At 38.7% G+C, this 12,806-nt stretch overlaps 1 protein-coding gene across 1 annotated transcript in view; it reads right to left on the bottom strand.

The window, feature by feature from the left end:
- The window catches only part of LOC145987183 (uncharacterized), a 281,807-nt gene that overhangs the window by 85,014 nt on the left and 183,987 nt on the right, over window positions 1–12,806 (bottom strand). Inside the window, exons 4-5 of the mRNA XM_083121696.1 lie at window positions 5,298–5,387; window positions 843–1,061 (exon numbers count right to left, since the gene is read on the bottom strand). Coding sequence (XP_082977822.1) covers window positions 843–1,061; window positions 5,298–5,387 — 309 coding nt within the window. The remainder of the gene's footprint in view (window positions 1–842; window positions 1,062–5,297; window positions 5,388–12,806) is intronic.

Here is a 12,806-nt window from a genome sequence, read left to right on the forward strand (position 1 = left end):
GTACTCGGTGCAGAGTCTGAAGAAGACCTTGCTAGAAGGTTGAAACGTTACGTTTAGTTTATGTTTTATAATAAAATAAATTACTGCCTTGGTCAGCATATTGAGTTTTTCAAAAGTAACATTATTTCTCTTGTAGTATACGGTTATTACAAGAATAAAAACAGAGTTTTTCGTTGTGACGTTTCAAGAGAAGACACGGTCCCTTCATCAGACATTTATTTTTAGTTTGATTAAAGATACATTTATAACAATGGTTAAAAAATTAACAAAAATGAATCAGTTATACAATGGATGTTGTCAATGTTACATTGTTGTAATATAGCAACTTAACTGTGAAATTAGTAGTCTGTTTTATTATTATTTCAGATAATAATAAACGTCACAACGAAAATCTGTATTTATATGCATGTTATAACAGTAGACTACAAGATAAATAATTCTACAATGCAAGCAATGCGTACATACAAGTAAAATCAAAAGTAGCAGGTGGCTATACATATTTTAGCCCATCAGATCTAAATTCATGGCAGTTATCACGGTACCAAAATTGTTGACGTCTCTCCACCTCATCTTTTACGACCAAACTGCAGTCCAGGCAGAAACATTCCTTAAAAAGAAACATCCAATACAGGAAAAGATGACAAGCTACAGTACTGACTACTGAAAACTAGAAGGCACAAACCACCACTTTTATGAAAATCCTAGGCAAGTGAGACACCTTAAAGCAATTCATATCACGTGGTTCATGATTTGATTTCCACCATGCGTTCCTATGGTGTATTTTTAGTTGGAAATGCACTAAAAACTACAAGGAAAATGTCGTAATATACCAAAATTCTCACCTGTCGATGTACGCATCCTGGGGCGGTTGGCAGTAATTCTCCTTGTAGTGCACACGGGGTTGAATTATGCCCCCAGGACCGCTTATCGTGCTGATCACAGGCATAGCCGCCGCTACATTCCTTATCCGGATAATGTTGTGAGACTTCCTCTTACACGTGCTCGCCACGTACGAGAATATAGAGGTAAGGACGAAGAGGCATATCAGGATAATACCAAACCTGCAAAACGATATGCAAGTTACGAACAAAACAGTTTATTTTCTCTTTTCTCGCATCTTGAGGTTTCATAATGTATATCTCTCCTACTGATCATACGATGGAGAGTTTAGAAAGGTACCTGAACCCAATATGGCCTAGTTCCCAATATGGCCTATTTGCCGTTTCCAAGTAGTTACATGGTTAATTCAAAAGACGACGTTAGTATGTAATTTAGTCTGTCCGAATGACGTCATTAAACCTGCTGGCTTTACCTATAGTGCAGTAACTTGAGAACAAAGAAGTGAAAAGCTGTATCTTCTACGTGATCTAATATTGCATATGTACGTTATTACGTACTACATCTTCTAAGTGAAAGGTGTTGATATCTCTAGTACATATTATAATTGTTGAAAATATTATTTTACAATAATGTACTTAGTTTAGACTTTAATCTAAAGCACGAAGGAAAAAATAACACTATGTAGGGTAGACTCAATATGGTCTATATACCGTGAAGAACATGCACAAATATGACATTACTCTTACGTTCACGTAGAGTGCGTGGAAACTCACTAAGGACCTATAATTTGCCAAGATTGATGTGTAATCCATGGCATTCTGATAAATTGTGACACGTCAATTCCTTGTTTATTGGTTTGTAAACAATGTTATTTCTTTCTGCAAATCGCACATGTCATTATGTAAATAAAATGTAAGTGTATCAATATACTTAACTACGTATAAAAACAATATTGTGGTACTTTCTTCACAATTTCTGTTGTATTTGTTTTATGTGAAAGAACAAAATATATTACTATGACATTTGTACCCAATATGGCCTAAACGTTACTTTTTAAATTTCCCTGCACCCAATGTTATTATTTTGAACTGTCTCCAATTTTCAGCAAACGTCCAGAAATGTTTCATCTTTTTCATCCTGCTATTAGTTCTACCTTTCTGTTTTCGTATACCATTAGAAATAATCATAAACCTAAGGTAGGCCATATTGGATTCACGTATGTTATTTAAGAACTCAGGACACACTCATCTTAATGTGAAACCAACCTACTGTTGTTTCTAACGCTACAGTATATTCACAGGAGAGGGAGAGAGAGGGAGAGAGAGAGAGAGAGAGAGAGAGAGAGAGAGAGAGAGAGAAGTTCAGAATTATCTTTCTCGGCATCGCGTCTCTACACAAATTTGTATCCTCATGAGGTATGCAATCCGGTATCTTAGAGTGTAATTGTGCTGTTTGAAGGTGATCTCTCTCGATGTGAAAGATAATGTACGTGGGTTGGAAATTTCGTACTGGCCACACTGCTGTACATACGCCATGAAACTGAACCGGTGCTTCTCACTTATACCACATGTTAGTTTGATATCTAAGCTACCTCCCAGTAAATGGACTCTTCCTTCCAACACTAGGCGCATGCGCAGTGACGAGAGGAATAGAGAGAGTATCGTTGGAGTTGGCGGTCTAAAGTTGTATAGTCAGAATCCCATTAATGTGAAACTTCTGATGATTCTCGCCGTACCACCAGAACAGACCGTCAATGCGCAGTATTACTGTTCATTTGTTCATTTTTGGAACATAACATGCGACCTGCGTTGCGAAAGAAGAGGGGACACCTTCTGCTGAATCCTCCCATCATTTTGCAGGACAATGCTCGGCGCATGTAGCGCAACCTGTGGCTCATTTGTTAGCTCGATGGGGCTGGCAGATGCTCTACCAGCCTCTGTGACTTTGCTTTGATACCTAAGATGAAGCTTCCGAACTGTTCCAGATTTTCTTCAGGCAATAGACCGCTCTATTTGAACCGTCAACAGAACAGGCGCAGCTACAGAAACACTATGACTTCCATATCGCTGGCAACGGTTGTACACAATGCTGATGACTACATCGAAGGGCTGTAAAAGTTTCACAGAGGTATCTCCTTTGTATCATTTGAGAATAAATAGTTGCCACTATTAAATTTCCAACCCACGTAATTTCCCCCCACTCGTAGGTGTTCATAGATTGGATCAAGGCATTCTACGTGCAATTCATTCCAGATACAATATCTAAGACTGTTGCTATGCATTTCACCTGCAAGCACCTTCCGCTTCTATAGAGTAAATGATACTTTGCTATTTCTCACAAGAGTTATTGACAGAGAGGCAACGAGAAAGATAACTACCGTAAATCGACGAATGATGCAATTCCGCTGAAGAAACTATTCCAGTGCTTGGTTTATAGAACATGGTACTAAAAAAATTAGAAATCCCAAAGACAAATTGCATTTAGATAATTAATCTCGTTATTTGTGGGATTAATACAATAATAGACATGCTAATAGTGGTGCCGCGGGTCTAATTTCACAACAGACTAACAAAGGTTCATAAAGGGAACTTTAGCTCTGTCGCAGAGAGTTAAACACGAAGTGAAAACTGCACTAACTTCACATACAGACTGTAGAAGTTTCTACATAAAAGATATCTTCAGAGCAGTCGAGAGAAAACTCTGTACACCCTTGTTCTGATATTGGAAATTCCGTGGAAGAGTGAACAGAGACAAAGTTGGTAAACAATGGAATGGGGAAACTCCGAAGGGCGCACGGCATTCGTTTGTTACACCAAGATGACGAGCAGGGGTTCCTACATGGGGGTTTCATGTCGCGCCTGCGTCATGGGATTTTTTTTGGGGGGGGACAAAATTTTATACCAATTCTATATATCTTCACTCAAACATGGAGGGATCGTTTCGTTTGATTGACTCTGCCTGTGGGTGATCGTGGCAATAGGGTTGAAATGAAACACCACCTCTTATGCGTTTAGAATCTGTTTGGAAAGGGGGGACGTGCTGTTCGCTTTATTACAAGGTCAGTCAAGCAGACAAACTGCTAAGAAAAAAGGTCAGTACACTAACAATGGCAGTGAACCTGAGCAGTTTTGTACGTTTAATGTTAGGAAACATAAAAGTGAGCCTAAATGCTTAAAGATGTCTGTATTATATTGTTCCGCAAATTTTGTCAGACCAAAATTGAGTATTTTTGGGGGCGGGGCGAATGTTCTACCTTTTTTGGGGTGAGTGCGTCATAGGACTTGGGGGGATGGGCAGCCCTGATGACAACAGAAGCTAAAACTTGCAATATTTCATCAATTATCATAAGAGAACTGGAAGTCGACCCTTCGTTGACGTCTAGAATCAAGTAACACCCTCTTGAAGTGAAGAACAACAATAAATCTTCACTAAAGATAGTGAGGTGACAAATTGAGTGTAGAACAATCTTGCCTATCCCCCTTAATCTCTTAAAATAGAAGTCATTTTTTATATTGAGAAAAATACTTTCCACTCTCGTTAAAGATGCCATTTGTTAAGTTCTATATGTAACCAAGTTTATTGTATGAGGTGGAAGCCTGACTAGCTAAAAAAAATGAAAATATAGACTTCTTGAGATATGTATTTCCAGATAATTATTAAAAATTAATAAAGTACGAATAGAAATTACTAGAAACAAGGTAAGTATTTCGGACTCGTCTATAAAAGAAGAAATGCAATTAGTAAAGTGAAGGAAAGTTTGTGGGGAGGGAAAGATCAACAGAAGGATAGTGGCTCTTGCTTGGAAAAACGTTCGTAAACAGATTGGTATATCACCTAGTACAAATTATAAGACTGAAAATGAACAAGTAAACCAAGTAGTAGCGAATCGCTGAAATGGTCGTGAAATGCATACTGAAATAAAAATATTTAAATAAAGCATATGTTGATATTTCGACGTACCATTTAATATTTCTGCTTCCTTCTTTAGAGCAAACAATCGAGTTCTAGTTGCCTCTCTCTCTCTCTCTCTCTCATAATACGTTTTTTGAGAGGTGGTGCGGGAGAGATTGAACGTATGTCACATGTAGTAGAACAAAGCAGAAAGGTCGCTTCTACATAATTTATACATGAACTTCACAGTGAGACGAGTAAAAACATATAATAGCGAAGTATAAGCTGTATCTGAATAAGTTAGACTTATTAGACAAGAAATGGAAAAAGTTAGAATACGATTATGTTCCTTGATGCATGATATTAAGGACACGAACAAGGTAAAGAGAAAAGACTTGATTAGAAAGGCCTTCGTTCTATATTAAAGAATGCTGAAACTTCAAGTCAAATTTCAGTGAACTTTAATGCCCTTCCCATTTTTATATTTATCGTCACAGCAGTGCGTGGAAACTAGAAAAAACTCATATATTTTCAGGCATAGCTAAAAATGCTGCAAAATAACTTACCAAAAGTACCAGGTCTCCCACAATTCATTGTGACGTCTTGAAATAGGACAGCATCTGTTGCCACAGCAGTATTGAGTATCGATGTGACAACTGAAAGTAATAATAATAAATGTTTTAATTAACATGATCATTTCGAATGTGCATTATGTCTAATATTAAAATTGCATGTAAGATAGATAACTAATGTTTGAACACCTACAACAACTGATAAGTCAGTGCATCCAAACTGAAGATTAGTTTTCTTCGACTTTTGCCTAATCAGTTCATTCTAACACCAAAGCGAGATAAAATAAGTATACAATCATACAATATATAACAATAATAATGTACTGGATGTACCATAAAATGCGCGTTTCTCTCGTATTTGAACGTCACAAAAAATATGGCAATCACATACATGAACCTTTGTGGTATCGTTCTCTCAGGGTCTGGAGTTTCATAACCAAAGCCCTGATTGGGGTTGTCAAAACGGTCGTGAAATCGTGACGTTTGGTCATTTCTGAGAATGGAGTGAGGGAATTTCTGTTGGTAACTGGACGTGATGGTTCCATCCACGTCCCTCCGCGTCCAAAACAACTTGGAAAAATAAACTATAGAGCCGATAACAAATCTGTTGGGATTGACACGTTTCGCTGCGAGAAGCGAAAATGTGTAGAGTTGTTTCTTCAGAGAGAGCGTTATCTTAAAGGTGACACTCGGTGAAGCCTTTCAAGTCTCACGATGATATTCTGTAGACACCCAAATTCATTTCAGAGTGTTCGGACTACTTTGGCGAAATTTTGTGGAGCATATGGAAGTGCATGTTTCAGCACAGAAACTATGGTATTGGTTGAAAAACTTTAATATGAGGTTCCTCATTAGAAGGGAAAGTATGGATGTGTAAATACATACCTTCATATGATGCTAAAATCAATGTAATTTTGTATTTTCTTTACGAATAGTGTCATGTAAGCTCGAAAAATGCTCTTCTCGCTATCCATATTTTCCATATATTAACATAGCGCATAGTGTACATGTTTTCGTTATTTTTACATATAACTTCCATATTTTCCGAGATATATTTGATATTCCCTTCATGTGTTAAGTACCAAGTTTTCCGTTCATCTGTATTAGATTCATTTTACTCTGTTTATTTTAAATCTTGACAATTAACAAAGCATCTGTTATTCTCACAATCTTGTGAACAATAGAGAATGCAAGCTTAATCTTGCACGGTAAAATACATTGCATATTTTAAATATACTCCCATTACTTCATGCGATATTGAATGCAGTTTCATCAATCAATACAAATCTGCCTTTAGGGGCAACAGGGGGTTATTCACGTTTCAGCACTTAAAAGAAAGTAACTTACAAGCACACCTTATGTTCCAATTTTGTATTACAATTAACGTAAGATAAATGCATTTTATATAGCTAATTAAGCATCTGTAATGAAACTTGTCATTTTATACATTGTAAGTCAATATTTAATTCCGTATTTTGATTAAAATAACTAAATATGTATTTAGGTATCTAACACTATTGTAGTACATATAAATTCGTTCCCTACTCATCATGTTAAAAATGAATTGTTTTCCCGTAGTGTTGTATCTTTCTAGTAAACCGTGACGATAATGATGAATGCAGAATGCAGAGGAACAAACACGATGAAAACTATAATTCAAATCTAGTACCTCTGTCAACGCACCAGTCAAAAACTCGCAAGAACAACGTTACGTATTGCACACAGAATACGTTGACTAAGTCACGTGACCTTCTGTGCACATTGTTTATCCCGGAGCCACCTGCCTTCGTATGCACCCTCCAAGTTTGCAAATAATTTTTCGGAAAAAAACAAGAGACCTCGCAATAGGGGGTGAGGCTACATGGCCTCCCAAACGTCCACGTAGACCCGGAAAAATTTTCTATATTTATATGGAAAATTTACTTTGATGACAAATATTACAAAATAGTTCTTCAGTAAGTTTTGATTACAGATTGAAACACTGCTTCTGAATTTTTCGTGGCATGAAATCCAAACAAGGCCTTTTTTTTCACTCTTCATTTTCTTGCTTCCAAAACAGAAACAGATGCAAGGGCGGGAGGTACAGTTAATCACTTTATTGCGAATCTCATGCAGAGAAGTAGGGAGGTAAGAAAATGCACCCTCTCTTTCTGCACACCAGCTCAAAAATTCCGCCCGACTGAGTGGTAAGTGGTAACAGCCGTCTATATTCTCTTGAGGTCTCAATTGCTTCTTCCGACAATCACTCCTGCGTCAGACCGAGTTTGTTGTAGTGACTATACTCTGTCACAGATACCTCTGGAGCAAGGCCGTGCATAGCGGCAGAGAAGGGGTGGGGAGGGGAATCGAGTGGGCAGAGCGAAGCAGTATGAGCTGCTGCAAAGGCTGATAACTGCAGACGCTTTCCCCCTCCACGCAATACCCTTCCCTCTCAAGTGTTCATTGGTGGAGCCGTATCGCGACACAACTTGCGCAGAGACTTGTTTTCAGAGATAGTTGCGACAGAGTAAAGTATAGATGCGTGTGACAGAATTTGCAAGTTATAATTTTAGCGGATATAAGCAACTAAGACAAGTGCTGTGGTAGAAAATAAGTTGCATCATACTATTTATGGAACAAACGAATTATGCAGTAAATTTTTTACTTGTACAATAGTAAACATGCTGTATGGATGTAAACTATCAAAATTCTGCCCGTTGTTCTGATTTCCTGCGTTTCTCTTCATTTACATCACTATTATATGAAGCTTTGGAGACTGTACTTCAGACTTTCAAACCTAATTATTCCTAAGGTTGATTGAGAAGCAAATTACTTATCAAGCATTTTGCATTGTGATTTGTCTACCCGCGGGAGTGGATATCTCCTATAAGAAATATTGACAAGTTGATTGAGATATTACTTTCCCTGTCTCACAACAAGATAGACAATGCGACTGAGAAAATTTATGTTCCATTATTTGGTAGCTTCTTCAGTCCATCAAATTTGTCCTTGTAGCTAGAGGCCTGCACAAGACCTGGAGCAGACCCGTTCGCGAGACATCGCTCCTGAAATACCATGCAACCTGCGCAACACCCTCGCTTGAGCACCTTGACTGACCATCTGCCCAGATCGTTCTTGGCAGGTATCGAAAACCCGCCGGGTACCCGCAGTCGTAAGATACCTAGTAGGTCTCAGTGCGTTCATTCAATCAACTGCACGCCCCTCCCTCTGCATGACGTAGTTGCTTCGACTAGAAACTGCACCGGGCGCACACCTGTCTGCAGTGTTGCCAACTGCAATATATTTTCACTACTTAGAAAAGGGAACTCAAAGCTTCGTAAGCCACATCGCCAATGAAATGAGATTTACGAATGTTGCTACTCCCCCCCTTCCTACACACACAGATTGAAATAGGTTTTTCGTGGCACAGGATTCATAAGTACATGTCGTAAACAACCAATATACGTATAGATATATAGTGATATAGGGCAGGACTGAAACATGTCACGTTCGACGCTGAGGTCGCGAGTTGAACAACACACTGTTCTACTGCGAACACCAGGGCCGTAGCCAGCCAGGGGCCAGGGGCATTGCCATTACCCTCGTTTGGGGGGGGGGGGGCAAGTACTTGGATAAACGTGCCAACAACAACAATTACAATAATAGTAATAAAAGTAGCATGAAAGGCATTATTATCCTCATAAATCATGCAAAAAGGGGGTGGAAGTCGGTTCTCACGCATTTGTGTTGAAACAGAGGATTAGAAATTTTTTTTTCAGCACGTCAATTTCACATTAGCTAATAATGGAAAACAAGCACACAAACTGTTTTTGAAAGAAAGAAAGTGCATGATAAATGCATTCCAAATGTACATACATATAGCATGGAAAATTTCCATCTACAATATTTTCTTTTCACATGGAGCGACGTAAAATAAGAAATACATATGCTAACACTAAATTGTGTACATATTCAAAATTTCATTAAAGCATATATATTATATAAATACATTACATAATCAATTCATTCAATTCGTAACAAACCAACATTAATAGCAAATAATATCACGGGCCGCCATGGCATTCTCTGTTTTAAAACTTTTCTCACTTAGATCGTTCGGCGCCCAGGGCCGACTCCCGCTACCCCCTTGCTACGGCATTGAACTTGACGAGACTGTATAATATTTTATAATATATTTCTACTTTCATAAAATTTGAAATCAATGGGTTGCAATTACCCCTCCATTCCCCCTCTGCAGGTGCGCTTGGCAGTCTGGAAGGAAAATGCAAGAAAAATATGAAAATTAATTCCATCTTGAGTACCCTTTAGCCCTGCTACTCTTAAATTCTGCTAGCCTGTTTTTTCTTGTACTTTAATGTTTGACCCACACCCTGGCCCCTCGGCTAGACTAAATTTCCGTCTAAGGTTGTGAGCAATGCCCCCTGCACCCCTCTGGTTGCGCCACTGCGTGCCTGGTTAAGGCACCATGCAATGAAAAACAATTAGTTTTCAGTGAGGAGGTTTTTGTTTGCTCGATCATTCATTTAGATAAATGAAGCTGTAATAATGCGTGCATTTCCTAGCAATAAGATAAAAACTGCTTAAGCTGAACTGAAATCGCTTAGTATATAAATTCTCCTTGGAGGAGAGAGCTCCTCCTAGGACTTCGTAGGATTTACGAGCTACGTAAGTAGGCAACACTGGCTGAAGCTGTCCACGTGGTGATGAAACACCTGGAGCGACACGCTGCCGGAGGGCTGTTTCCTTCCAGCAGGTTTTGCAGGCGCCCGGGTCTTGTTGAATGCCCAGTTACTACCTTGTAAGCGCAGAGCGCCTTGAAGACCAAGAACCCGGGTAAAGACGCAAGTCGACTCGTTGCCGTGGGCAGGCGAGCAGGTATACCTGTCCTCGCGTGCAAGCGGACAGCGGGTAGGTAAAAGGCAGACTATGCTGCCCTCTGCGTAGCTCTTGTTTGAAACAAAGGGACAAGAAGTGAGAAAAAGAGAATAAATTGTGACCCTGAATAATTCAAAGGTTTGAATTGGTTTGAACTTTGAATTATTTTATAAGGCCACTGTATGGACTGATAGGCTAATCGGAACTGGACCTACAGTTTAAACTCCGATCAGAACCGCCGTGCAATGTGCCTCACCGGATATCGAACCCTGAACCCCTTGATTACCAGGCGACGACGTTCCCACTACAACATCGGGGAGGTAACAACAATTCAAAGGAAACGGTAAAATACATAAAATTAAAACTAAACAAAACAAGCTTCTTCATGAGGATCTGAGTAGAAACAAGTCTAAATATGGGCTTTAACAATTAATAAATTAAATAATTATTTATTCAATTAAAAACTTAAAATTAACAACCTCTGTCCATTATTTATGAGTATTATTAATTTTTAAGACTCAATAGGGAAAAAACTTACATTTGAGCCCCGCTTGGAGCGAACGTGTCTGGAACAAGATCGAATAACAAGAAACGAATGATAGCAGTTCATTTTGGAATGGAAATTGCGTGCGTGAACTCTGTGAAACCAGTCAGGTACTCGTGATAACTGCATCACGTATGAAGGTCACGTAATGCACATACGGAATTCCTACCTCGTTATCGAATTGCTGAATATGAGAAAATGACCTCGACTCTTTTATTGGGTGTCAAATCCGTTGTACGTGACCCTTGCATCAGCGCTACAGACTAGATTCCTCCCCAAGGCAATCAAGGGGATCGAACGTTGATATGTCGTGGAGAAAATCTCTGCTGCGGGATATATATCGTCGGCGTGATTTTCCTTCGCTGTTTCAGCTTATGGGATGTCCTTAGAGGTTATTAGTATTGCATTTCTTTCTGGTGAAGGTTACTCTTGAATTCCACTTTACACACACAGGCTTCTTCGTCAAAATTGTATGGTTGCCATTAAGGTAGGATATTTTCGATAAAATGACCATAAATTGGACTTTTGTGAAAATCTTACAGTGAAATTTAGAAGATTACAACAGTCCTTAAACTGAAAGACATTTTTCAATTATATACAGGGTAGCACAAACAACAGCAAAGGTAATAGTAGACCTCACGGCGAAGCGAGTTATAAACCCTGCGTGCTTCAGGGCAGCTTTCATAAGGCACCTGAATTGTCTAGAGCTGAACCAGGAAATGGACGATCATTAATCCCCAAGGCCATTCTGCAAAACGAATGCCAGAAGAGGTTTGCGTGTGGATTTGGTGGGTGATGATCAGTGTATAGGTTATTGTTTTCTGTTTTCGTTATTTTACGTTGCGTTGCTACCGCTGGAATTTGAATGACGAATAGATTGATTTGATGAACTGACATACACGAAAAAGCAAACCCCGTGGGCAAATTGGTTAGTGTAACGCGCTTCAAAGTCGAATAGCTGGGTTTAGAACTTGGTCTTCATCCCACCTCCACCTTACATATTTAATCTTTAACATCGCAATTAACGGAGAGTGGTAGAACAATGCGTGAAATAACAAAAATATAATCTTCGGTATTGGCTTCTGAGTTTGAAGCATTGTTGTTTCGTCAATCAATAGCAACGATAGAAATTAAATTATTCTTATTTTCTAATAAATAGTAACAAGAGAAGAGCGATAGGTATTCCTCGTATTTTCGCAAAAAAAAACACATTTCCAGTCTGTGCTGATACGAACTCTATTTAGTGTGCGAAATATGTTCAAAATAAATTTATCTTAATCCATGCAGAGAGCCCATTACGGAGGGCCTTCACGATGACGTAGTGATAACGTCAAGTCTTGCAATGAAAGGGCCCTGGGTTCCATACCCGGTGGAAACACAAGGGTTTGGATTTCACTTTAAACTGTAGGCTCAGTTCCGATTAGCCTATCAATGCATAAAATGGACTTGAAACAAAAACCCAAAGTAATTAAGAACTTATGGTAACAACGAAAATAATTTCGAAAAGCAACAATACGCAAAGCACCTCAAATCCCCACTGGCTTACAACATGATACTATTCGTCACATAAGAATTATTATTTTAGAGTTCAAATTCTGACATTTGCAGAACTTTGCAGCCTTGAAATTCATTGTTTCTCTCAATAATTAAGTGCTTTCTGTGCTTTGCATTGCTCTAGCTCACACAGGGCTCTAGCTCTTTAGATTTTCGTGTGAGCTTAGATTAAATGTGTTAGAAACTTATCTTCAATCCTTCATACAACTTCGCTATTTGCTTGCTACAGGTTTGACATCTTAACAGAACTTCTATGGCACATCGCTCATAAAATATATTTTACCTATCCGCTCTTAATTCACCTTTTTAATTTTCACATATATTTTTAATTCTGTTATTTAGCGTCGTTTTTCTGCCACTTTTAGGTATTCGCGACGATGAAGATGAGTGAAGATATGATAAATAGAACATTAAAGAAGAACACCAATGCCCAGACCGGTATTCGAACCTAGGACCACTGACGAAAAATCGTCTAGTGCTATCACTCAGTCAATTTTCACATAGAAACTTACACTTACACACCTCTTCCT

This window comes from Lepisma saccharinum, chromosome 4 (genome assembly GCF_977018435.1).
Source record: "Lepisma saccharinum chromosome 4, izLepSacc3.1, whole genome shotgun sequence".
In the NCBI taxonomy this organism is placed as follows: Eukaryota; Metazoa; Arthropoda; class Insecta; order Zygentoma; family Lepismatidae; genus Lepisma; species Lepisma saccharinum.